Below are 27,602 nucleotides of genomic sequence, written 5' to 3'. Positions count from 1 at the left end.
GTGGGTCGTTTCAGCTCGTTGAATCTATTGATACCATGTCTTGTTCTGAGGTGTTTTGATTGACGTCATGTCTCTGTTAATATGGAAAAAATTCTCAAGCTAGCTAACCAACAAATGTAATGATGTATGAGAGACAACAAGTGCTCATTGTGCAAATATATTTATGGAGACGAAATATAGTTTACACGTTGTTCACAGTCTAAGCCAACCCCGCCAACCCGTCTATTATGTTGCCTGAGCTGTGATAAGGCTGGCCAAAAATAGGCTACATGAAAGGTTCAATACTGTTAATATAACCATGTGTTAGCGTGGGTTTTCAGTTAATTTATGTAAATCACAAAGCTCATCTACATTTCCTGTGGTGCACACAAATTCTCAGCAATAAAAGAGGGATCAAATTAAGATCCTACCTCTGTAGCTGTCTATCACTTAAACTGTACTGTCAATAATCTCTCTACGTACATCAATCTCCTGATTTGTATCTTTCTACCCTATCTTTTTCACTATGTCTTGCCTGGTTGTGGAGTAGCAGTGGTCTCGCTCTTCTCTCTCTCTGTCCGTGTCTTTACTCCCTCTCCTGCTTCTACTGCCCCTGTAGTGCATCCTGTACAGACAGTCAGAACGCCAACATTCTGTAGACAGACAGACATACACACACAGAGGACAGAACGGAACAGAAACTCACCTGTCTAAGGTAGGGATCAGAGAGGGCGGGGGTGCTCCAGGAGGGTGGCCTGCAGGAAAGAAGACATTGTCTGTCAGTCATCAAGTTGTGATTACTGTGCAACAAACAGATAATAGAAAATGTGTTTTCCGGGTTGCGGATAGGTAATCATTGCTGTCGTGTCTCTGACTGATTAAATTATGTGACATGCTATTTTTTCAAATCGATTACCTAATGTTTGATTGATTACGTTATTTAATTAAACCATGCAACAATTAACTTGCTAATAACCTGGGGCACCTCGGAAGAGTGTTTATAGAGCTGCTGTCTTCCGAATAAACTCTTAAAAGATCTGAAGATCAAAAGCAGTCAATTATTAATCGTCACCTTATTCAGTCTCATCTGAACATCGTAAAATTCTTGGTTATCTTCATGAACGCTGGCTAACAAGTTGAATCAGCAATACAAAAATTGGCGTAATTATATCTTTACTAAATACCTAAATAATCACACAGAATTACATATACACAGGATGGATCATACATCGATTACTAATCATGTCATAAAATAAAAAGTACCTAGCGGACGAAACAGATATGACGGCTAGTTACACAAAGAAAGGGGGTTGGGTTTGAATGAAAGAGCGGGAAGAATGAGGGACAAAGGAGATTGGGTCTCTATCTGCCCTTGAAAAGCTATGCTAACGTAAATACATACAGTACCTTGCGAAAGTATTCGGCCCCCTTGAACTTTGCGACCTTTTGCCACATTTCAGGTTTCATACATAAAGATATAAAACTGTATTTTTTTGTGAAGAATCAACAACAAGTGGGACACAATCATGAAGTGGAACGACATTTATTGGATATTTCAAACTTTTTTAACAAATCAAAAACTGAAAAATTGGGCGTGCAAAATTATTCAGCCCCCTTAAGTTAATACTTTGTAGCGCCACCTTTTGCTGCGATTACAGCTGTAAGTCGCTTGGGGTATGTCTCTATCAGTTTTGCACATCGAGAGACTGAAATGTTTTCCCATTCCTCCTTGCAAAACAGCTCGAGCTCAGTGAGGTTGGATGGAGAGCATTTGTGAACAGCAGTTTTCAGTTCTTTCCACAGATTCTCGATTGGATTCAGGTCTGGACTTTGACTTGGCCATTCTAACACCTGGATATGTATATTTTTGAACCATTCCATTGTAGATTTTGCTTTATGTTTTGGATCATTGTCTTGTTGGAAGACAAATCTCCGTCCCAGTCTCAGGTCTTTTGCAGAATCCATCAGGTTTTCTTCCAGAATGGTCCTGTATTTGGCTCCATCCATCTTCCCATCAATTTTAACCATCTTCTCTGTCCCTGCTGAAGAAAAGCAGGCCCAAACCATGATGCTGCCACCACCATGTTTGACAGTGGGGATGGTGTGTTCAGCTGTGTTGCTTTTACGCCAAACATAACGTTTTGCATTGTTGCCAAAAAGTTCAATTTTGGTTTCATCTGACCAGAGCACCTTCTTCCACATGTTTGGTGTGTCTCCCAGGTGGCTTGTGGCAAACTTTAAGCGACACTTTTTATGGATATCTTTAAGAAATGGCTTTCCTCTTGCCACTCTTCCATAAAGGCCAGATTTGTGCAATATACGACTGATTGTTGTCCTATGGACAGATTCTCCCACCTCAGCTGTAGATCTCTGCAGTTCATCCAGAGTGATCATGGGCCTCTTGGCTGCATCTCTGATCAGTCTTCTCCTTGTATGAGCTGAAAGTTTAGAGGGACGGCCAGGTCTTGGTAGATTTGCAGTGGTCTGATACTCCTTCCATTTCAATATTATCGCTTGCACAGTGCTCCTTGGGATGTTTAAAGCTTGGGAAATCTTTTTGTATCCAAATCCGGCTTTAAACTTTAAACACAACAGTATCTCGGACCTGCCTGGTGTGTTCCTTGTTCTTCATGATGCTCTCTGCGCTTTTAACGGACCTCTGAGACTATCACAGTGCAGGTGCATTTATATGGAGACTTGATTACACACAGGTGGATTGTATTTATCATCATTAGTCATTTAGGTCAACATTGGATCATTCAGAGATCCTCACTGAACTTCTGGAGAGAGTTTGCTGCACTGAAAGTAAAGGGGCTGAATAATTTTGCACGCCCAATTGTTCAGTTTTTGATTTGTTAAAAAAGTTTGAAATATCCAATAAATGTCGTTCCACTTCATGATTGTGTCCCACTTGTTGTTGATTCTTCACAAAAAAATACAGTTTTATATCTTTATGTTTGAAGCCTGAAATGTGGCAAAAGGTCGCAAAGTTCAAGGGGGGCGAATACTTTCGCAAGGCACTGTACGTAAAAACAGCCCATTCGGAAAAGGAAAATGCAAGATATATATTTACACTGAGCTGCGCTTCGATAGACGGGTTGAAGATGGAAGACTGGTTTGCCCAGTAGAGATCGCCCTTGTCCATTGTAGAATCTGTCTGATCGTAGTGTTGTAAGGTGGATACGTTGTACCCTGTCTTTCTTATTAGGAGATTGTCTGTCCTTTCCTAGGCCATGTACGTTTACAGCTGTGGCTGATAACTCGACTTCTAGGATGTATTACTTCTTATTTAGTGAATAAGAGTTCAAAGTTCAGACCATTTTGCCATAATCAGCTCGCGCTGAATTCTGGCTGGTCTAGTCGAAATTAATCCTTCCAGCGGGGTGATCATCACCTCCACATTGAAATTGGCCCTTTTAAACGTATGGACACCAGTCCTCACATCATTGGGAACTAAATGTTAATTTCGTTAGGTTGTAGTTGAAATTGGGGGAGAGAAGGGCGTGTTTCATAGTTCCCAACCAATGTCTGTTCACTTGGGTGTGGCCACTGAGTGAGTATAGTTTACTTATGAAAACAATTCTCTCATTTCGAAGCTAAAATTACATTGAATAGTTTCATATTTAAACATTTCAATTGCACAACAATTCCATGTGAATTAGAATGTGTAGACTTTTCAAGATACAATGTACGTCATCCGATCATCAGATATAATGTCCCAGACACCAACTGATCTGACATCATATTCTTTAAGTACCAACGGACACTTTCAACTGGTTGGATTACAGAAATATTGAACCATTCCCCAACCTTTTGATATTACCATACTCGCTCTATGTTAACAAAGGGCTTTCCAAGAGTCCAATCTGTAGAGTGGAGAGAAAAGGGGGAAAGGTTTTTATGGGGGTCATAAACCTCATACAACAGGGCAACATCATGACATTGCCTACCGCATTGGACCAGAATCATCACAATATTGTTAAATATTGCATCAACGTAATTTCTCATAGGCATTAAACATTTCCAATTTCCCTCTTCTCACGATAGTAACTTGAAAGTATTATTGGTCACCAACTGTGTGTGTGAGTTTTCACAAAACATTCAGTATGTCAGGATCAAGCCATCAAGGCATCAAAGACAACAACCATGCCAACATCTACCATGCACAACATCCAGTGTAGACTAGAGCCAACATCTGTTTCCATCACAGTAGAAATGCTTACCAGTTGGAGGAACATTGATGGGGATCCCTGGAAGGCACATAGACAAGCACAGACACAGCCATAATAATATCAGTTAAAACATCATTACCCCTCCACTCTTCAGCAGAACACACACAGTCAGTCACTATGGCAGCAGGTTCATAGAGTAGGCCTAATGTACAAATGACAACACTTACTCCCACCTCAGAAAATACAATATTTTAAAAGAGCCACACACACAACAGTTTGTGGCAGTTTGTGACCTCAGATGGCTTTTTAAAATGTTATATCCGAGGTCATTGGACATATCACTGCTCGAGGCCAACAACTGTAATACTCATGAGCCAATAATGGGCCTACATTGATTTGTGAATGTGCTTCTTTCCCTTTCAAGGCAATTCGATACGTATCTAGATACATGGGCTCCGATATGATACAGGAATAATAAAATAATAAAATAACAATAACAAGGCTATATACAAGGGATACCGGTACTGAGTCAATGTGGGGGGTACAGGTTAGTCGAGGTAATTTGTACATGTAAGTAGGGGTGAAGTGACTATGCACAGATAATAAACAGCAGTGTACAAAACAAATGGAGGGGGTGGGTGTCAATGTAAATAGTCCAGTGGCCATTTGATTTCATTAATTGTTCAGCAGTCTTATGGCAGATTTGTTTTACCCCCTTTTACTTCCCAATTTCGTGGTATCCAATTGTTAGTAGTTACTATCTTGTCTCATCGCTACAACTCCCGTACGGGCTCGGGAGAGGCGAAGGTCGAAAGCCATGCGTCCTTTGAAACACAAACCAACTAAGCTGCACTGCTTCTTAACACAGCTGCACTGCTTCTCCGCACCAATGTGTCGAAGGAAACACCATGCACCTGGCGAGCTGGTTAGCGTGCACTGCGCCCAGCCCGCCACAGGAGTCGCTAGTGCGAGATGAGACAAGGATATCCCTACCGGCCAAAACCTCCCTAACCCGGACGAAGCTAGGCCAATTGTGCGTCGCCCCACAGACCTCCCAGTCGCTGCCGGCTGCGACAGAGCCTGGGCGCGAACCCAGAGTCTCTGGTGGCACAGCTAGCACTGCGTTGCAGTGCCCTAGACTACTGCGCCACCCGGGAGGCCCGGGTAGAAGCTTTTAAGGAGCCTTTTGTTCATAGACTTGGCGCTCCGGTACCGCTTGCCGTGCGGAAGCAGACAAAACAGTCTATGACTTGGGTGACTGGAGTCTCTGACAATTTGTGGGGCTTTCCTCTGACATCACCTATTATATAGGTCCTGGATGGCAGTAAGCTCGGCCCCAGTGATGTACTGGGCCATACGCACTACCCTCTGTAGCGCTTTACTGTCAGATGCCGAGCAGTTGCCATTCCAGGCGGTGATGCAACCGGTCAGGATGCTCCTGATGGTGCAGCTGTAGAAGCTTTTGAGGGTCTGGGGACCCATGCCAAATCTTTTCAGTCTCCTGAGGGGGAAAAGGTGTTGCGTGCCCTCTTCACGACTGTCTTGGTGTATTTGGACCATGATAGTTGTTTGGTGATGTGGACCCCAAGGAACTTGAAACACTCGACCCGCTCCACTTCAGCCCTGTCGATGTTAATGGGGGCCTGTTCGGCCCGCCTTTTCCTGTAGTCCATGATCAACTCCTTTATCCTTTATATATGTTTTAGTTTGAAACGATTCGGTGCGTATTGGTTTGATTAGAGATTCAATCGATGCGATTCGGTTCGATGTGATACGAAGCAATAATAATTGTTGCATACACACAATCATTCTCCATTCTAAATTCAAATCTGCAACTGATGGAGCTCATGAGCTGGGCCTCTCTGAGCTGGATCTGTCTGAGTGTGTATGTGTGTGTGTAAATGATGTATGTCTATGGTGTAATAATCTATGCCATTTACCAGATGCTTTACTCTAAAGCGATTCACAGTCATGCGTGCATACATTTTATGTATGGTTGGCCCTGGGACTCAAACCCACAATCCTGGTAGGCTAGTTGAGAACAAGTTCTCATTTGCAACTGCGACCTGGCCAAGATAAAGCGTAGCAATTTGACACATACAACAACACAGAGTTACACATGGAATAAACAAAACATACAGTCAATAATAAAGGAGAACAAAATAAAACAAAAAGTCTAAGTACAGGTGCAGTGATCTGTAAACTGCTCTGACAGCTGGTGCTTAAAGCTAGTGAGGGAGATGTGAGTCTCCAGCTTCAGAGATTTTTGCAATTCGTTCCAGTCATGGGCAGCAGAGAACTGGAAGGAAAGACTACCAAAGGAGGAATTGGCTTTGGGAGTGACCAGTGAGATATACCTGCTGGTCCGCGTGCTACGAGTGGGTGCTGCTATGGTGACCAGTGAGCTGAGATAAGGCGTAGATAACCTGTAGCCAGTGGGTTTGGCGACGAGTATGAAGCGAGGGCCAACCAACGAGAGCGTACAGGTCGCAATGGTGGGTAGTGTATGGGGCTTTGGTGACAAAACGGATGGCACTGTGATAGACTGCATCCAGTTTGTTGAGTAGAGTGTTGGAGGCTATTTTATAGATGACATCACCGAAGTCGAGGATCGGTAGGATGGTCAGTTTTACGAGGGTATGTTTGGCAGCATGAGTGAAGGATGCTTTGTTGCGATATAGGAAGCCGATTCTAGATTTAATTTTGGATCGGAGATGCTTAATTAATGTGAGTCTGGAAGGAGAGTTTACAGTCTAACCAGACACCCAGGTATTTGTAGTTGTCCACGTATTCTAAGTCAGAGCCGTCCTGAGTAGTGATGCTAGACGGGTGAGCAGGTGCGGGCAGCGATCGATTGAAAATCATGCATTTAGTTTTACTTGCGTTTAAGAGCAGTTGGAGGCCACGGAAGGAGAGTTGTATGGCATTGAAGCTCGTCTGGAGGTTAGTTAACACAGTGTCCAAGGAGGGGCCAGAAGTTTACAGAATGGTGTCGTCTGCGTAGAGGTGGATCAGAGAATCACCAGCAGCAAGAGCAACATCATTGATATACACAGAGAAAAGAGTCGGCCCGAGAATTGAACCCTGTGGCACCCCCATAGAGACTGTCAGAGGTCCAGACAACAGGCCCTCCGATTTGACACACTGAACTCTATCAGAGAAGTAGTTGGTAAACCAGGCGAGGCAATCATTTGAGAAACAAAGGCTGTTGAGTCTGCCAATAAGAATGTTGTGATTGACAGAGTCTAAAGCCTTGGCCAGGTCGATGAATACGGCTGCACAGTAATGTCTCTTATCGATGGCGGTTATGATGCCGTTTAGAACCTTGAGCGTGGCTGAGGTGCACCCATGACCAGCTCTGAAACCAGATTGCAGAGCGGAGAAGGTATGGTGGGATTCGAAATGGTCAGTAATCCGTTTGTTAACTTGGCTTTCGAAGACCTTAGAAAGACAGGGTAGGATAGATATAGGTCTGTATCAGTTTGGGTCTAGAGTGTCACCCCCTTTGAAGAGGGGGATGACCGCGGCAGCTTTCCAATCTTTGGGAATCTCAGACGATACGAAAGAGAGGTTGAACAGGCTAGTAATAGGGGTTGCAACAATTTCGGCAGATAATTTTAGAAAGAGAGGGTCCAGATTGTCTAGCCCGGCTGATTTGTAGGGGTTCAGATTTTGCAGCTCTTTCAGAACATCGGCTATCTGGATTTGGGTAAAGGAGAAATGGTGGGGGCTTTGGCGGGTTGCTGTGGAGGGTGCCGGGCAGTTGACCGGGGTAGGGGTATCCATGTGGAAAGCATGGCCAGCCGTAGAGAAATGCTTATTGAAATTCTCAATTATAGTGGATTTATCGGTGGTGACAATGTTTCCTAGCCTCAGAGCAGTGGGCAGCTGGGAGGAGGTGCTCTTATTCTCCATGGACTTTACAGTGTCCCAGAACTTTTTTGAGTTAGTACTACAGGATGCAAATTTCTGTTTGAAAAAGCTTGCCTTCGCTTTCCTAACTGCCTGTGTATATTTGTTCCTAACTTCCCTGAAAAGTTGCATATCATGGGGGCTATTCGATGCTAATGCAGAATTACCACAGGATGTTTTTGTGCTGGTCAAGGGCAGACAGGTCTGGAGTGAACCAAGGACTATATCTATTCCTAGTTCAATTTTTTGTGAGAGGGGCATGCTTATTTAAGATGGTGAGGATGGCACTTTTAAAGAATAGCCAGGCATCATCTACTGACGGGATGAGGTCAATGTCATTCCAGGATTCCAGGTCGATTAGAAAGGCCTGCTCACAGAAGTGTTTCAGGGAGTGTTTGACAGTGATGAGGGGTGGTCGTTTGGTCGCAAACCATTACGGATGCAGGCAATGAGGCAGTGATCGCTGAGATCTTGATTGAAAACAGCAGAGGTGTATTTGGAGGGCGAATTAGTTAGGATGACATCTATGAGGGTGCCCGTGTTTACTGATTTGGGGTTGTACCTGGTAGGTTCATAGATAATTTGTGTGAGATTGAGGGCATCAAGCTTAGTTTGTAGGATGGCCGGGGTGTCCCAGTTTAGGTCACCTAGTAGCACGAGCTCAGAAGATAGATGGGGGGCAATCAGTTCACATATAGTATTGAGGGCACAGCTGGGGGCAGAGGGAGGTCTATAGGAAGCGGCAACAGTGAGAGACTTGTTTCTGGAAAGGTGAATTTTTAGAAGTAGAAGCTCAAATTGTTTGGGTGCAGATCTGGATAGTAAGACAGAACTCTGCAGGCTATCTTTGCAGTAGATTGCAACACCACCCCCTTTGGCAGTTCTATCTTGGCGGAAAACGTTATAGTTAGCAATGGAGATTTCAGGGTTTTTGGTGGTTTTCCTAAGCCAGGATTCAGACACGGCTAAGACATCTGGGTTGGCAGAGTGTGCTAAAGCAGTGAGTAAAACAAACTTAGGGAGTAGGCTTCTAATGTTAACATGCATGAAACCAAGGCTTTTACGTTTACAGAAGTCAACAAATGAGAGCACCTAGGGAGTGGGAGTGGAGCTAGGCACTGCAGGACCTGGATTAACCTCCACGTCACCAGAGGAACAGAGGAGAAGTAGGATAAGTGTACGGCTAAAGACTATATGAACTGGCCATTTAGCACATTCAGAACAGAGAGTAAAAGGAGCAGGTTTCTGGGCACGATAGCATAGATTCAAGGCATAGTGTACCGACAAAGGTAAGGTAGGATGTGAGTACATTGGAGGTAAACCAAGGCATTGAGTAATGAAGAGAGAGATATAGTCTCTAGAGATGTTTAAACCAGGTGATGTCATCACATATGTAGGAGGTGGAACAACATGATTGGTTAAGGCATATTGAGCAGTATGTACATGTAGGTATGGTTAAAGTGACTATGCATATATGATGAACAGAGAGTAGCAGTAGCGTAAAAGGAGGGGTTAGCGGGAGGTGGTACACAATGCAGATAACCCAGTTAGCCAATGTGCGGGAGCACTGGTTGGTCGGGCCAATTGAGGTAGTATTTACATGGATGTATGGTTAAAGTGACTATGCATATAAGATAAACAGAGAGTAGCAGCAGCGTAAAATAGGGGTTGGTGGAGGCACACAATGTAAATAGTCCAGGTAACCATTGTTTACCTGTTCAGAAGTCTTACGGCTTGGGGGTAAAAACTGTTGAGTAGCCTTTTGTCCTAAACTTGGCACTCTAGTACCTCTTGCCGTGCTGAAGTAGAGAGAACAGTCTATGACTGGGGTGGCTGGGGTCTTTGACAATTTTTAGGGCCTTCCGCTGACACCACCTGGTGTAGAGGTCCTGGATGGCAGGCAGCTTTGCCCCAGTGATGTACTGGGTCGTACGCACTACCCTCTGAAGTGACTTGCGGTCAGAGGCCGAACAATTGCCGTACCAGGCAGTGATACAACCGGTCAGGATGCTCTCGATGTTGCAGCTGTAGAATCTTTTGAGGATCTGAGGACCCATGCCAAATCTTTTAAGTTTCCTGAGGGGGAATAGGCTTTGTCGTACCCTCTTCACGACTGTCTTGGCGTGTTTGGACCATTCTAGTTTGTTGTTGATGTGGACACCAAGGAATTTGAAGCTCTCAATCTGCTCCACTACAGCCCCGTCGATGAGAATGGGGACGTGCTCGGTGCTCCTTTTCCTGTAGTCCACAATCATCTCCTTAGTCTTGGTTTCGTTGAGGGATAGGTTGTTATTCTGGCACCACCCGGCCAGGTCTCTGACCTCCTCCCTATAGGCTGTCTCGTCATTGTCGGTGATCGGGCCTACCACTGTTGTGTCGCCTGCAAACTTAATGATGGTGTTGGACTCGTGCCTGGCCATGCAGTCGTGGGTGAACAGGGAGTACAGGAGGGGACTGAGCACGCACCCCTGGGGAGCTCCAGTGTTGAGGATCAGTGTGGCAAATGTGTTGCTACCTACCCTCACCACCTGGGGGCGACCCGTCATGAAGTCCAGGATCCAGGTGCAGAGGGAGGTGTTTAGTCCCAGGTTCCTAAGCTTAGTGATGAGCTTTGAGGGTACTATGGTGTTGAACGCTGAGCTGTAGTCAATGAATAGCATTCTTACATATGTGTTCCTTATGTCCAGGTGGGAAAGGGCAGTGTGGAGTGCAATAGAGATTGCATCATCTGTGGATCTGTTTGGGAGGTATTCAAATTGGAGTGGGTCTAGGGTTTCTGGGATAATGGTGTTGATGTGAGCCATTACCAGCCTTTCAAAGCACTTCATGGCTACAGACGTGAGTGCTACGGGTCTGTAGTCATTTAGGCAGGTTGTCTTTGTGTTCTTGGGCACAGGGACTATGGTGGTCTGCTTGAAGCATGTTGGTATTACAGACTCAATCAGGGACATGTTGAAAATGTCAGTGAGGACACCTGCCAGTTGGTCAGCACATGCCCGGAGCACACGTCCTGGTAATCCATCTGGCCCCGCAGCCTTGTGTATGTGTATGTATGCAGGTGATGTGGAGGTAAACCCAGGCCCTGCATGTCCCCAGGCACCCTCATTTGTTGACTTCTGTGATCGAAAAAGCCTTGGTTTCATGCATGTCAACATCAGAAGCCTCCTCCCTAAGTTTGTTTTACTCACTGCTTTAGCACACTCTGCCAACCCTGATGTCCTTGCCATGTCTGAATCCTGGCTTAGGAAAGGCCACCAAAATTTCTGAGATTTCCATACCCAACTATAACATTTTCTGTCAAGATAGAACTGCCAAAGGGGGCGGAGTTGCAGTCTACTGCAGAGATAGCCTGCAAAGGAATGTCATACTCTCTAGGTCCATACCCAAACAGTTCAAATTACTAATTTTAAAAATGACTCTCTCCAGAAATAAGTCTCTCACTGTTGCCGCCTGCTACCGGCCCCCCTCAGCTCCCAGCTGTGCCCTGGACACCATTTGTGAATTGATCACCCCCCATCTAGCTTCAGAGTTTGTTCTGTTAGGTGGCCTAAACTGGGATATGCTTAACACCCCGGCAGTCCTACAATCTAAGCTAGATGCCCTCAATCTCACACAAATCATCAAGGAACCCACCAGGTACAACCCTAAATCTGTAAACAAGGGCACCCTCATAGACGTTATCCTGACCAACTGGCCCTCCAAATACACCTTCGCTGTCTTCAATCAGCATCTCAGCGATCACTGCCTCCGCTACGGGTCCGCAGTCAAACGACCACCCCTCATCACTGTCAAACGCTCCCTAAAACACTTTGCGAGCAAGCCTTTCGAATCGACCTGGCCCGGGCATCCTGGAAGGATATTGACCTCACCCCGTCAGTTGAGGATGCCTGGTCATTCTTTAAAAGTAACTTCCTCACCATCCCTCATCTCACCATGCTCCGTTCAAAAAATGCATAACTAAGAACAGATATAGCCCTTGGTTCACTCCAGACCTGACTGCCCTCGACCAGCACAAAAACATCCTGTGGAGGACTGCAATAGCATCGAATAGTCCTCGCGATGTGCAACTGTTCAGGGAAGTCAGGAACCAATACACGCAGTCAGTCAGGAAAGCAAAGGCCAGCTTTTTCAAGCAGAAATGTGCATCTTGTAGCTCCAAAAAGTTCTGGGACACTGTAAAGTCCATGGAGAACAAGAGCACCTCCTCCCAGCTGCCCACTGCACTGAGGCTAGATAACACGGTCACCACCGATAAATCCATGATAATCAAAAACTTCAAGTATTTCTCAACTGCTGGCCATGCCTTCCTCCTGGCTACTTCAACCTCGGCCAACAGCTCCGCACCCCTCGTAGCTACTCGCCCAAGCCTCCACAGCTTCTCCTTTACCCAAATCCAGATAGCAGATGTTCTGAAAGAGCTGCAAAACCTGGACCCGTACAAATCAGCTGGTCTTGACAATCTGAACCCTCTATTTCTGAAACTATCCGCCGCCATTGTCGCAACCCCTATTACCAGCCTGTTCAACCTCTCTTTCATATCGTCTGAGATCCCCAAGGATTGGAAAGCTGCCGCAGTCATCCCCATCTTCAAAGGGGAGACACCCTGGACCCAAACTGTTACAGACCTATATCCATCCTGCCCTGCCTATCTAAGGTCTTCGAAAGCCTAGTCAACAAACAGATCACTGACCATCTCGAATCCCACCGTAGCTTCTCCGCTGTGCAATCTGGTTTCCGAGCCGGTCACGGGTGCACCTCAGCCACGCTCGAGGTACTAAACGATATCATAACCGCCATCGATAAAAGACAGTACTGTGCAGCCGTCTTCATCGACCTGGCCAAGGCTTTCGACTCTGTCAATCACCATATTCTTATTGTCAGACTCAGTAGCCTCTGTTTTTCTGTGACTGCCTTGCCTGGTTCACCAACTACTTTGCAGACAGAGTTCAGTGTACTAAATCGGAGGGCATGTTGTCCGGTCCTCTGGAAGTCTCTATGGGGGTGCCACAGGGTTCAATTCTCGGGCCGACTCTTTTCTCTGTATATATCAATGATGTTGCTCTTGCTGCGGGCGATTCCCTAATCCACCTCTACGCATTTGACACCATTCGGTATACTTCTGGCCCTTCCTTGGACACTGTGCTATCTAACCTCCAAACTAGCTTCAATGCCATACAACACTCCTTCCGTGGCCTCCAACTGCTCTTAAACGCTAGTAAAACCAAATGCATGCTTTTCAACCGTTCGCTGCCTGCACCCGCACGCCCGACTAGCATCACCACCATCACCATGGTTCCGACCTAGAATATGTGGACATCTATAAGTACCTAGGTGTCTGGCTAGACTGTAAACTCTCCTTCCAGACTCATATCAAACATCTCCAATCTAAAATCAAATCTAGAGTAGGGTTTCTATTCCGCAACAAAGCCTCCTTCACTCACGCCGCCAAACTTACCCTAGTAAAACTGACTATCCTATCGATCCTCGACTTCGGCGATGTCATCTACAAAATAGCTTCCAATACTCTACTCAGCAAGCTGGATGCAGTTTATCACAGTGCCATCCGTTTTGTTACTAAAGCACCTTATACCACCCACCACTGCGACCTGTATGCTCTAGTCGGCTGGTCCTCGCTACATATTCGTCGCCAGACCCACTGGCTCCAGGTCATCTACAAGTCCATGCTAGGTAAAGCTCCGCCTTATCTCAGTTCACTGGTCACGATGGCAACACCCACCTGTAGCATGCGCTCCAGCATGTGTATCTCACTGATCATCCCTAAAGCCAACACCTCATTTGGCCGCCTTTCCTTCCAGTTCTCTGCTGCCTGTGACTGGAACGAATTGCAAAAATCGCTGAAGTTGGAGACTTTTATCTCCCTCACCAACTTTAAACATCTGCTATCTGAGCAGCTAACCGATCGCTGCAGCTGTACATAGTCCATGGGTAAATAGCCCACCTAATTTACCTACCTCATCCCCATACTGTTTTTATTTATTTAGTTTTCTGCTCTTTTGCACACCAGTATCTCTACCTACACATGACCATCTGATAATTTATCACTCTAGTGTTAATCTGCTAAATTGTAATTATTCGCCTACCTCCTCATGCCTTTTGCACACAATGTATATAGACTCTTTTTTCTTTTTTTCTACTGTGTTATTGACTTGTTTATTGTTTATTCCATGTGTAACTCTGTGTTGTCTGTTCACACTGCTATGCTTTATCTTGGCCAGGTCGCAGTTGTAAATGAGAACTTGTTCTCAACTAGCCTACCTGGTTAAATAAAGGTTAAATAAAATAAATAAATAAAATAAAATGTTGACCTGTTTAAACGTCTTACTCACGTCGGTTACGGAGAGCGTGATCACACAGTCATCTGGAACAGCTGATGCTCTCATGCATGCCTCAGTGTTGCTTGCCTCGAAGCGAGCATAGAAGTGATTTAGCTCGTCCGGTAGGCTTGTGTCACTGGGCAGCTCGCGGCTGTGCTTCCCTTTGTAGTCTGTAATAGTTTGCAAGCCCTGCCACATCCGACGAGCGTCAGAGCTATGATTCAATCTTAGCCCTGTATTGACGCTTTGCCTGTTTGATGGTTTGTCGCAGGGCATAGCGGAATATCTTGTAAGCTTCTTGAAAGCGGCAGCTCTATCCTTTATACGAATGTTGCCTGTAATCCATGGCTTCTGGTTGGGGCACTGATGTGGTGTATTCCTCAATGTCATCAGAAGAATCCCGGAACATGTTCCAGTCTGTGATAGCAAAACAGGCCTGTAGTTTGCAGTCCAAAACAGGCCTGTAGTTTGCAGTCCAAAACAGGCCTGTAGTTTGCAGTCCAAAACAGGCCTGTAGTTTGCAGTCCAAAACAGGCCTGTAGTTTGCAGTCCAAAACAGTCCTCTCTGCCTCCTGCTGCTGGTTTAGCTTCAGGCACTGCCTATGACAGAACCCTGAAGCCACACTGTGATGGGTTTCACTAGGTTTAACTAGGGGCATAGGATCTAGCCTGTAGGAAACTCAACCCCACAAAAACACACACACACACACACACACAGAAACGCAGCGCTGCAACAGAGCACTCAATTAGAAGCTTCACATGCATGTATCTACAATACATAGCCTACAGAAACACAGCTGTGGTTACAAAATACAGCAAAATGCCATAAAAACAAGTTGTTTAATTAGATTTTCTGTTTCATGCATATGCATTAGTAATGGGTGAATGGAGGATCAATGAATACTGTATGTAATCAATATGCAGTTAAACCTCAATAAACAATTTGTCTGGCTACTCTCCTCCCATTGCATTGTGCTTAGCAAAATAAGCTCTAGATTTATACATTGGACTCCCAAAATCACACCCTTGTCTTGATAGAGCACATTTTAAAATCAGTTAACTGAGCCATTTCAATTCCAAAAGCTGTTGCTCAATGTAATGGAGCATCTTTACATGAGCCAATGCATTATGCTCGCACACACACACACTTCAAAAGAGTTCCCTCCACACATGCCATCCATGTTTGCGTGTGTGAGTAATTGTTTCTACCTGTCGTGGCCTCAAAGCTAGCGTTTGATGAGGGCTTGAGTTTCAATGCTTGGCAGCGTATGAGAAAGCTAATGGCTGACGGCTAATTGCTGGTGATTGTGCTTGCGTGGCTTTCTCTCATGCTAACGTTTTACAGAGTCATTATGCTGGAGGCTTTTAGATTCAGCTGATATACTGTTGAGACCGCAGTGTGCTGTTTCCCCACTCTATGGGCTGCCTGCATTCGCTATGACTAGCTGAAGACATTACAGGCAGCACTACCTCCTCAATGTTTCTTCTACTATTATTGATCTTGCCAAGTGCCCCCAAAACGATTATGTTCCGACCACCGCTGCTGTGGTTGTCATCTGTAGCTATTAGCTGAAGATACCACTATAACAGACCCACAAACCTGACACAAACCTGCTCTACACACTGATGGATAACAATGTTGCTTTTACAGGGACAGTCAGTCAGTAGGGCTGTGACGATAATTGAATAACCGTGTAACTGACGGTCATGGATGAAGACCGTCAAAACCGTTTAAAGAAGCCGACATAACTTGTTGTATATACACTGATATACACTACAGTTCAAAAGTTTGGGGTCACTTAGAAATATCTGTGTTTTCCATGAAAACATACATGAAACTAGTTACAAAATGAATAGGAAACATAGTCAAGAAATTGACAAGGTTATAAATAATGATTTTTAATTGAAATAATAATTGTGTCCTTCAAACTTCGCTTTCGTCAAAGAATCCTCCATTTGCAGCAATTACAGCCTTGCAGACCTTTGGCATTCTAGTTGTCAATATGATGAGGTAATCTGAAGAGATTTCACCCCATGCTTCCTGAAGCACCTCCCACAAGTTGGATTGGCTTGATGGGCACTTCTTACGTACCATACGGTCCAGCTGCTCCCACAACAGCTCAACAGGGTTGAGATCCGGTGACTGTGCTGCCCACCCCATTATAGACAGAAAACCAGCTGACTGCTTCTTCCCTAAATAGTTCTTGCATAGTTTGGAGCTGTGCTTTGGGTCATTGTCCTGTTGTAGGAGGAAATTGGCTCCAATTAAGTGCCGTCCATAGGGCGTTGCAAAATGGAGTGATAGCCTTCCTTCTTCAAGATCCCTTTTACCCTGTACAAATCTCCCACTTCACCATCATCAAAGCACAACCAGACCATCACATTGCCTCCACCATGCTTGACAGATGGCGTCAAGCACTCCTCCAGCATCTTTTCATTTTTTTCTGCATCTCACGAATGTTCTTATTTGTGATCCGAATACCTCAAACTTAGATTGTCTGTCCATAACACTTTTTTCCAATCTTCCTCTGTCCAGTGTCTGTTCTTTTGCCCATCTTAATCTTTAAATTTAATTGGCCAGTATGAGATATGGCTTTTTATTTGCAACTCCTACTAGAAGGCCAGCATCCCGGAGTCGCCTCTTAGCAGTTTTGTTAGCAGTCGTGGCCAAAAGTTTTGAAAATGACACAAATATTAATTTTCACAAAAATGTGCTGCTTCATTGTCTTTAGATATTTTCGTCAGATGTTACTATGGAATACTGAAGTACAAGCATTTCATAAGTGTCAAAGGCTTTTATTAATATTTAAAAGAGCTAATATTTGCAGTGTTGACCCTTCTTTTTCAAGACCTCTGCAATCCGTCCTGGCATGCTGTCAATTAACTTCTGGGTCCCATCCTGATGGCAGCCCATTCTTGCATAATCAATATCGGAGTTTGTCAGAAATTGTGGGGTTTTGTTTGTCCACCCGCCTCTTGAGGATTGACCACAAGTTCTCAATGGGATTAAGGTCTGGGGAGTTTTCTGGCCATGGACCCAAAATATCGATGTTTTGTTCCCCGAGTGACTTATTTATAATTTTTGCCTTATGGCAAGGTGCTCCATCATGCTGGAAAAGGCATTGTTCGTCACCAAACTGTTCCTGGATGGTTGGGAGACGTTGCTCTCGGAGGATGTGTTGGTACCATTCTTTATTCATGGCTGTGTTCTTAGGCAAAATTGTGAGTGAGCCCACTCCATTGGCTGAGAAGCAACCCCACACATAAATGGTCTCAGGATGCTTTACTGTTGGCATGACACAGGACTGATGGTAGCGCTCACCTTGTCTTCTCCGGACAAGCTTTTTTCCGGATGCCCCAAACAATCAGAAAGCTGATTCATTAGAGAAAATGACTTTACCCCAGTCCTCAGAAGTCCAATCCCTGTACCTTTTGCAGAATATCAGTCTGTTCCTGATGTTTTTCCTGGAGAGAAGTGGCTTCTTTGCTGCCCTTATTGACACCAGGCCATCCTCAAAAAGTCTTCGCCTCACTGTGCGTGCAGATGCACTCACACCTGCCTGCTGCCATTCCTGAGCAAGCTCTTTACTAGTGGTACCCCGATCCCGCAGCTGAATCAACTTTAGGAGACGGTCCTGGCGCTTGCTGAACTTTCTTGGGCGCCCTGAAGCCTTCTTCACAACAATTGAACCGCTCTCCTTGAAGTTCTTGATGATCCGATAAATGGTTGATTTAGGTGGAATCTTACTGGCAGCAATATACTTGCCTGTGAAGCCCTTTTTGTGCAAAGCAATGATGACGGCACGTGTTTCCTTGCAGGTAACCATGATAAACAGAGGAAGAACAATGATTCCAAGCACCAACCTCCTTTTGAAGCTTCCAGTCTGTTATTTGAACTCAATCAGCATGACATTCTGGAGTATATGCTAATTGCCATCGAAACAAAAACTGAAGCAGCCATCTTGGTGAAAATTAATATTTGTGTCATTCTCAAAACTTTTGACCACGACTGTACACTGTTGACGTTGAGACTGTTGTTTTGCGGGTACTATTTAATGAAGCTGCCAGTTGAGGACTTGTGAGGCATCTGTTTCTCAAACTAGACACTCTAATGTACTTGTCCTCTTGCTCAGTTGGACCCACTCCTCTTTCTATTGTGGTTAGAGCTAGTTTTCGCTGTTCTGTGAAGGGAGTAGTTCACAGCATTGTACAAGATCTTCAGTTTCTTGGCAATTTCTCACATGGAATAGCCTTAATTTCTCAGAACAAGAATAGACTGATGAGTTTCAGAAGAAAGTTCTTTGTTTCTGGTCATTTTGAGCCTGTAATCGACCCCACAAATTCTGATGCTCCAGATACTCAACTATTCTAAAAAAGGCCAGTTTTATTGCTTCTTTAATCAGAACAGTTGTCAGCTGTGCTAACATAATTGCAAAAGGGTTTTCTAATGATCAATTAGCCTTTTAAAATGATAAACTTGGATTAGCTAACACAACGTGCCATTGGAAGCAGGAGCGATGGTTGCTGATAATGGGCCTCTGTACGCCTATGTAGATATTCCATTAAAAATCAGCTGTTTCCAGCTACAATTGTCATTTACAACATTAACACTGTTATTCTGATCAATTTGATGTTATTTTAATGGACAAAAAATGTGTTTTTCTTTCAAAACAAGGACCTTTCTAAGTGACCCCAAACTTTTGAACGGTAGCTGGCTTTCTGTATAGCACTTTGTGACATCGGCTGATGTAAAAAGGGCTTTATAAATACATTTGATTTGACTGATTGATTGATTGTGTATATATGCAGAAAAGCCAACAGACAAGGTAGGAATATCTTTATTTTGACTCCGCTGATGTTGTGTCGATACAAAAATCCCACAGATCCTCCCCAACCTGGCATTTCTTAATTTGTTGATTCATATTTAAAAGTAATAACCTGAATAATAGTAATGAAACGCCATGATGATAACGAAGTGTAATGGCTTGTTTCAAATAGGTTTTATTAGGAAGCATATGCATTTCCTTGAACGATTATGTTGGTGTCTGTACATTGGCCTGGCCAATTACCGTAACCTCAAATTCCAAGACCGTCACAGCCATATCAGTCAGTACAGGTGTCAAACTAACCACAATGTATGTGCCAAACTACACTGATCAGTACAACCAGTTCTACACTAGAGCTCCAGACAACATCCCTTAGTGCTTCACTACACAGACTGGCCTGCAATGACAACACAACCCCACGCTAAAACCTGGCCCTATCAAGCAATAATACTACACCACTAATGTGACCCTACTGTACCAAGAGTAACAAAGCTCTCTCTCTCTCCCTCCAATCTGCTGGCTCTGCACTTTTCTTTTCTTCCAGGAGCTATTTTTATCACGTTGAACATTTGCATCACAATAGGAGGCAGAGCCTGTAACTTAAAGAAGGAAAGCCAGGTTTGCCGGGTCGACAGGATGTTTGATATTTTGGTTGTATTAGGATATTTGGCACAGGTTGAACAACATGTCGGTACCGGGCTCATTGAACTTAGGGGGTGCTGGGAGTGTGTGAGGGGTGCTATTTTGGAATCTTTGAAGATGAAGCGATGGCAGCCTGCGCTCAGCTGTGAGCTCAGGCCAGGGGGGACTTCCTGCCCTCTGCCTCATATTCATCAGGCGATGAGGAGGAAGTCCGACAGACTGACAGCACTGGCACCCATACACCTGGAGAGAATTACACACACCTGGGGAAAAAGACACTCACCCATAGAGTGCACACTCATGACCATGTGCACACAAATGTATACACACCCACATGTTTATGTTAACCCATCTGCATTCACCTCCAAATCCTAAACATGTCCTTCAACATGCAGTGTTATTTATTACCACTTATGGTGCCTGTCCTTCATGGGTTCCCAGCATGGGATTTACACCTGCAACTCTCTGGGTTACACTTTCATCTGGTCCCTCAAACCCCTCAACTGTACTAATGATGCACCCACACAATGAAAGTAAGGCCCTTTTTACATTGACAAGAGTTGAAGGATATTCGAGGTATCGATTGTCGAGATACATTACTGTAATAAGAGAGAGGGAGAGATGGGGGAAGAGATAGAGAGTGTCATAGTTGAACGCCATTTTTCCATGACATCCCGTGATGTCACGAGAGTGACTCTCACCAGTCTGTCTGTCTGACCCACGACCTTCAAGCAGTGTCTTTATTCAATCCATAACCTTGCCATTTATATTGCATAACTGTTCTGCTGAACAGAGGGCACACAGACAGAGAGCTGTGTGTGTGTGTGTGTGTGTGTGTGTGTGTGTGTGTGTGTGTGTGTGTGTGTGTGTGTGTGTGTGTATATGTTTGTCTGTGAGGGGCTGAGGTAACTTACGTGGTGGAGGAATGAGTGGAGGGGCGGAGTTGACATTGTAGGGTGGAGGCGGAGGGAAGAAGGGGGCATCTTAGTGGGAGTAGGCTCAGTGTCAGATGGCTTGGAAAGCACCTGTAATGCATGCACACACACACAGACACACAAAAACAAAGCTCAGACTAGGTAAGCAAATTTACTAGATTAACCAAGAGGAAAGACAAGGTGTAGTTTAGAATAACACAGACACACAAACCTGGATGTTATTTCCTTCTATATTGTGACGTCTCTGTTCCTCTACCTGGCTGATGGTACCAGTTTGTCCTCCAATAACATTGGGGGTGCCGCTTGTCTTTCTACTGGCCAGAGCAGAACAGAGTAAACATACAAAAAACCCAACACAATATGTCTCTGTGCATAGATCATGCATAAAAAGGTATGCAAGTTTGGGTAAATCTCTTGTTTTTTACATGGTTTAAATCTCAGGATGTGATCTGTTTACCAGTGTATGGGTAACATCCTGATGTGGCATAAGAAGTAAGGCATTTGCCTTAAAATATATACATTGAAAAATATATAAAACACAACATGTAAATTGTTGGTGGCAGGTAGCCTGGCGGGTAGGAGCATTGGGCCAGTAACTGAAAGGTTGCTGGATCGAATCCCAGAGCTGAAGAGGTAAATATCTGTCGTTCTGCCCCTGAGTAAGGCAGTTAACCCACTGTTCCCTGGGCGCCGATGACGTGGCTGTCGATTAAGGCAGCCCCCCGCACCTCTCTGATTCAGAGGGGTTGGGTTAAATGCGGAAGACACATTTCAGTTGAATGCATTCAGTTGTACAAATGACTAGGTATCTCCCTTTCTCCATGTTTTATGAGATTAAATCAAATATTCCAGATATTCTCCATACGCACAAAAATGTATTTCGCCCACATTTTGTGCATTTGTTTATATCCACCTGACAAGTGTGGCATATCTATCAAGAAGCTGATTTAACAGCATGATCATTACACACCTTGTGCTGGGGACAATAAAAGACCACTCTAAAATTAGCAGTTTTGTCACACAACACAATGCCACAGATGTCTCACGTTGAGGGAGCGTGTAATTGGCATGCTGACTGCAGGAATGTAATGTTAATGTCTCTACCACAAGCCATCTCCAACGTTGTTTTAGAGAATTTGGCAGTACGTCCAATCGGCCTCAAAACTGCAGACCACGTGTAACCATACCAGCCCAGGACCTCCACATCTGGCATTTTCCCCTGCAGGATCGTCTGAGACTAGCCACCCGGAAAGCTGATGAAACTGAGGAGTATATCTGTCTGTAATAAAGGCCTTTTGTGGGGAAAAACAAATTCTGATTGGCAGAGCCTGGCTCCCCAGTGGGTGTGCCTGGCTCCCAAGTAGGTGGGCCTATGCCCTCCCATGGCTGCGCCCCTGCCCATTCATGTGAAATCCATAGATTAGGCACTAATGAATGTATTTCAATTAACTTTTTTCCTTATATGAACTGTTACTCAGTGAAATCATTAAAATTGTTGCATTAATATTTTTGTTCAGTCTATACATACACACACACACACACACACACCGTGTGTACAAAACATTATATACACCTGCTCTTTCCGTGACATAGACTGACCAGGTGAATCCAGGTGAAAGCTCTGATCACTTATTGATGTCAGTGTAGATGAAAGGGAGGTGATAGGTTAAAGAAGGATTTTTAAGCCTTGAGACATGGATTGTGTATGTGCGCCATTCAGAGGGTGAATGGGCAAGACAAAATATTTAAGTGCCTTTGAACGGGGTAATGGTAGTAGGTCCCAGGCGCACCGGTTTGAGTGTGTCAAGAACGGCAACGCTGATGGGTTTTTCACACTCAAAAGTTTCCTGTGTGTATCAAGAATGGTCCACCATCCAAAGGACATCCAGCCAACAACAGGCCAGTGGTCAAAAACAGGGGATGAAAGAGGACAAAGGAGGCTGACACGAATTGTGCAGAGAAACAGACTGGCTACAGTTAGTCGACTGACAGTCCAGTACAACATTGGTGCCCAAAGACCCATAAAATATACTCTTCGTACCTTGACATGAATGGGGTATGAGAGCCGATGACCTTACAGAGTTCCACTTCTTTCAGCAAAAAACAAGAAACTGCGGTTGCAGTGGCCAAATGAACAAAAAAACACTAGACACTGAAGAATTTGAAAAATATTGCCTAGTTTGATGAATCCCAGTTCCTGCTATTTCACACTGATGGGAGGACTAGGGTATGGAGAAAACCACGAGTACCTCAAATCAAATTTTATTGGTCACATACACATGGTTAGCAGATGTTAATGTGAGTGTAGCGAAATGCTTGTACTTCTAGATCCGACCGTGCAGTAATATCTAACAAGTAATCTAACAATTTCACAACAACTACCTTTCACAACAACTACAGTATACACATATGAGATGAGTAATGTAGGGTATGTAAAAATTACATAAAGTGGCATTGTTTAAAGTGACTAGTGATGCATTTATTACATCCAATTTTTTATTATTAAAGTGGCTTGAGATAGAAGCTGTTTTCAGCCTCTCGGTCCCAGCTTTGATGCACCTGTACTGACCTCGCCTTCTGGATGATAGCGGGGTGAACAGGCAGTGGCTCGGGTGGTTGTTGTCCTTGATGATCTTTTTGGCCTTCCTGTGACATCGGGTGGTGTAGGTGTCCTGGAGGGCAGGTAGTTTGCCCCCGGTGATGCGTTGTGCAGACCTCACTACCCTCTGGAGAGCTTTACGCTTGTGGGTGGAGCAGTTGCCACACCAGGCGGTGATACAGCCCAACAGGATGCTCTCGATTGTGCATCTGTAAAGGTTTGTGAGTGTTTTTGGTGACAAGCCAAATTTCTTCAGCCTCCTGAGGTTGAAGAGGTGCTGTTGCGCCTTCTTCACCACGCTGTCTGTGTGGGTGGACCATTTCAGATTGTTCTTTGATGTGTATGCCGAGGAAATTAAAACTATCCACCTTCTCCAGTAGGCCGTCTCGTCGTTGTTGGTAATCAAGTCTACCACTGTAGTGTCGTCTTCAAACTTGATGATTGAGTTGGAGGCGTGCATGGCCACACAGTCATGGGTGAACAGGGAGTACAGGAGAGGGCTGAGAACGCACCCTTGTGGGGCCCCAGTGTTGAGGATCAGTGGGGTGGAGATGTTGTTTCCTACCTTCACCACCTGGGGGGCGGCCCGTCAGAAAATCCAGAACCCAGTTGCACAGGGCGGGGTCGAGACCAAGGATCTCGAGCTTAATGACGAGTTTGGAGGGTACTATGGTGTTAAATGCTGAGCTGTAATCGATGAACAGCATTCTTACATATGTATTCCTCTAGTCCAGATGGGTTAGGGCAGTGTGCAGTGCGACTGCGTCGTCTGTGGACCTATTGGTGCGGTAAGCATACATCCGTCATGCCGCGTTTCAACATTGCAGGTTGGTGGTGGTGGTGTGATTGTGTGGGGTGTGTTTTCATGACCCACATTGGGCACTTTGATAAAGCTGGAGCAACATTTGAATGCCACAGAATATCTGAACATCATTGCCAATCAGGTGCATCCCTTCATGGCAGCAGTTATTATTCCAACCTTGTGAAAAACAACTTTATAATCAAAGGAGTGCCTTTGATTTGACAGCCTGTACATGCGCAGTTCGGCGTGAGAATACCGTTAGAACCAATGACGTGTTTCTGCGCATTAGCTTAGCTAGCCGAACATCGCCATGACATCGCCTACAAGCATGATCTGGGATTTCTATTGGAGAAGCAGTTTCTACACATCTTCATACTAAACCATCTATGTTTGAACTTTCACCCTTCCGGAGCCACCAGCATTCGTTCTCACAGCTCAACAGAGGGAGCGAGAGGGTCTGTAGTGTAGGGAGGCCTTATTTAACATTTCATCCGCTGCACAATGCTGTGTGTATTTGTGTTTGTCATGCTTGGACTTTCTGCTTAACTTCTGTCGGTCGTGTCACTGAGAGAGGGAGAAGCGTGACCGCTGAGTAACGCTCAGACTCACATCCCCTCCACTGAGGGGAACCTTGCTGAGGGAGGGGGGTATCATATAGAGACGGACCTTTACTTAAGTGGCCTGTGTTAATCACCCTTATCCCCCTCAGTCTGTAGTCTGGACCACCCTGACATGAGCCCTGCTAAACTCACAAGAGACAGGATTGGAGGGAGCGAGCAAGAAAGTAGGAGAGGAGAGGGACAGAGCCAGAGGGAAAGCAAGAAGGAGTGGAGTGGTGGAGGATTGTGTGTTTGTGATAGTCCATCACTCTTCCTTATGAGGTGCAGAGCACCTGGTGCCTGAGTGGAACCAGAATGAGTCCATGGGGCTGAGAGGACAGGAGTGTTTACGAAAACAGTCTGCTAACGTCTGCTGCTACAGGCTCAAGCCCGTAAATGATTGGGCCATGTAATTGAGCAGTAAAACTCCAGGGCCCCAGTCTTCACACACTAAAAACAGCTCCCCGCAGGGCTCTGCCTGCCCCAATGCTAAAAACTTCCCTTCACAGGTGGCCGTTAACGGGAACGTGACGGAAGGTGATGCACATGAGGACTTCATTAGAGGGAACAGAGCAGTTTAACTAAGCAACGCTCGCAGCACCTCTACCTTTATTTCTAGCCATTTAATAGTTAAGTGACTTAACATACCTTCCATGAATTATCCCTTCAAAACATTTCCGGATGTAATGTGTTCAGTAAGAACATTACCTCAGACACAGGTACCACTGACCAATACAAACTTGACCCATTGAACACCCTGATGGGTTCCAGGTGGCAGTGACCAGTGAAGTGAGGCAGTGATGACCGGCTGGTAGTGGTTACCAGACATGTGTAGTATGGTTATTCATGCCACAGCTGCTGTGGGACAAATCTGGGTACCTACCTGGACAAGGCTGATTTGTAGTGGTTGCTGGGGGAGGAGTAGTCAGATCTAAAGCAGGGAAGGTCCCATTCCTGGACCTAAGAGGAAGAACAACTCACTCACACAGCTTCAGCAACGTCAAAGCATGAGAATGTTCCTTTAATGGGAACAATTATTGTACTTATATTGTGATAATGCATAATCTTGTATCCAGGTCCAAAAATAATTACCTGTTTTACCATGAGTTTAGTGGCTGAAGCGTGGTTCATGACCTTATACCTCATGCGTAGTCTCCTCTGGTTCTCACAGTAGGCTTCCAGTAGTCCTCATTAAAGCCATAGTTAAAGTAGTCCGAGAAGTGCGAGTCTAAACACAAACACAACCAAAAGCTGAACAGACCGTATCACAGACCATTCATCAGCCAGGCCTGAGTTTACACCTGCAACAGAACACACACATACATAATCTCACCCCAGGGTTTCCGATGTGACCCTGGACATTTGTCCGACAGCATTTTAACTTACCGGATATTTGAGAAATGTATCGGAACCATAAGCATTGGCCGTCAACCCACATTGCTCAGAATGACAGAAATCACATTTAGATTATGGTAATTCATCTTAACAGGACATGCAAGTCAAGGATGCAACGTGTGTCATTCTTACTGAATTCTGATGTGCACTTTGAAGATGTTGGAATAACAGTCCACATTTACTTTCTCAGCCAATCTACTATCCTCCATAGTAGAAAAGTGTACCTATTCGATTGGTCAGACTGTCGAGAAAGAAATGGCCTTTTCCAAACAGACTCTGGGCTAGTTGTAGGATGATAGATCCCAGATTCATACAACCAGTGGGCCTAGGCTACATAAAAAAACTTTGAAAAGCAATGAGTTTGATGCAACAGATCAGAACATTTAGCTTAAAATGTTGATAAACTATTTCTTCACAATATGAGCGCAACAATGCACACAAGGCAGTAGGCTCTGCACAAATGTTTGTTCCATAATGCAATTAGCAGGAAAACAATTTTGTCAAAAGCACACCGCAGATGCAAGTGGTTTCAGAGATGAAAATATCCGTTAGAAATGTAGAAAGAGGGGAGATATAAAGATGTAACAACTAGCATGGGTTGCTAATATGACTAGAATTGTGCTTTGGCTACTGGACAATGAAAGAAAACCAGTAGAACATGAGAGAACTAGTCTTCTGGTTTCAATGGCATATGGAAATCTTTATTAAATAATTGCCTCCACAGATATGGTCAGATTTTTTGCTAGGCTACTTTGAAGCAAGGTAAGACATGCCTCATAATATGTAGTAAAACGTTCAGGTTTCAAACCATTAAGTATGTTTTCATAATGCATACTGCCTCCAGGTAATTACAAAGTGATGTGTGATGTGCTAACGTGCTAATGAATCCTGCCTTCTGTTGCCTATGCATTTGAATGGAAAATGGGAAGCGCGCTTCAATTACCAGTGGAGAAATAAATAAAAAAAATGCTCATTTTAATCGTGGCCATCAAAACGTTTAACACGCGATTGCATTTAGAAATGTTGAGCAATGACTGGGATTATAAAAGCATAAAAGCCAAAAGCCAGCTATTACAGGTAGGAACCCTGCTTCACACCAACCAACACACACACACCACTTACCATGCTTTCTCCATGGCTTTTCTTCAAAAGACTCCACGTCGACCTCCAACACAGGGATTCCGTTAACACTACCCTGTGCATCCACGTCCACTCCTTTGGCTTTGGGGCAAACTGCACCAGAGATGACAGGACACACAGTCAGTGACACATTCACTTCACACTCTTGCCACTGCAATTAATGAGGGTCTGGATGGGTAAATAATGCCGCGTTCACGTGCTAGTCGGAATTAGGAAACTCTGACATTTCCGACTAGCGGGTGAACGCGGAACAAGCATGCACTGAC

General features: G+C 44.7%; 1 protein-coding gene across 3 annotated transcripts; it reads right to left on the bottom strand.

Moving 5' to 3' along the window:
* Positions 1-3,035: 3,035 nt before the first annotated feature.
* Positions 3,036-25,941, bottom strand: LOC110524555 (pre-mRNA 3'-end-processing factor FIP1-like). Of its 3 annotated transcripts, XM_036978390.1 has the most exons (6): positions 25,894-25,941; positions 25,685-25,761; positions 21,013-21,112; positions 20,781-20,891; positions 4,203-4,229; positions 3,036-3,845 (listed from the first exon to the last, which is right to left on the bottom strand). In XM_036978390.1, the coding sequence occupies exons 1-6, from the start codon at positions 25,930-25,932 to the stop codon at positions 3,813-3,815; spliced, it is 387 nt and encodes a 128-aa protein (XP_036834285.1). In that variant the 5' UTR covers positions 25,933-25,941; the 3' UTR covers positions 3,036-3,812. The 3 variants fall into 3 exon arrangements, with proteins under 3 accessions (XP_036834285.1, XP_036834283.1, XP_036834284.1); XM_036978388.1 differs by having other exon boundaries at positions 3,036-4,229; XM_036978389.1 differs by lacking the exons at positions 3,036-3,845; positions 4,203-4,229 and adding an exon at positions 19,160-20,129.
* Between the last annotated feature and the right edge of the window lie 1,661 nt (positions 25,942-27,602).

This window comes from Oncorhynchus mykiss, chromosome 5 (assembly GCF_013265735.2).
Source record: "Oncorhynchus mykiss isolate Arlee chromosome 5, USDA_OmykA_1.1, whole genome shotgun sequence".
NCBI classification, from domain to species: domain Eukaryota; kingdom Metazoa; phylum Chordata; class Actinopteri; order Salmoniformes; family Salmonidae; genus Oncorhynchus; species Oncorhynchus mykiss.
The sequence above is the reverse complement of the archived record's forward strand: the minus strand, read 5'-3'. Positions and strand labels throughout refer to the sequence as shown.

Coding starts and splice junctions, on each gene's coding strand:
- LOC110524555 (XM_036978388.1), bottom strand. CDS start 25,932: ATGAACCACGCTTCAGCCACTAAACTCATGGTAAAACAG. Junction 21,113..25,684: donor TACAAATCAGCCTTGTCCAG/GTAGGTACCCAG, acceptor TCTGGCCAGTAG/AAAGACAAGCGGCACCCCCA. Junction 20,892..21,012: donor TAGAAGGAAATAACATCCAG/GTTTGTGTGTCT, acceptor CATGCATTACAG/GTGCTTTCCAAGCCATCTGA.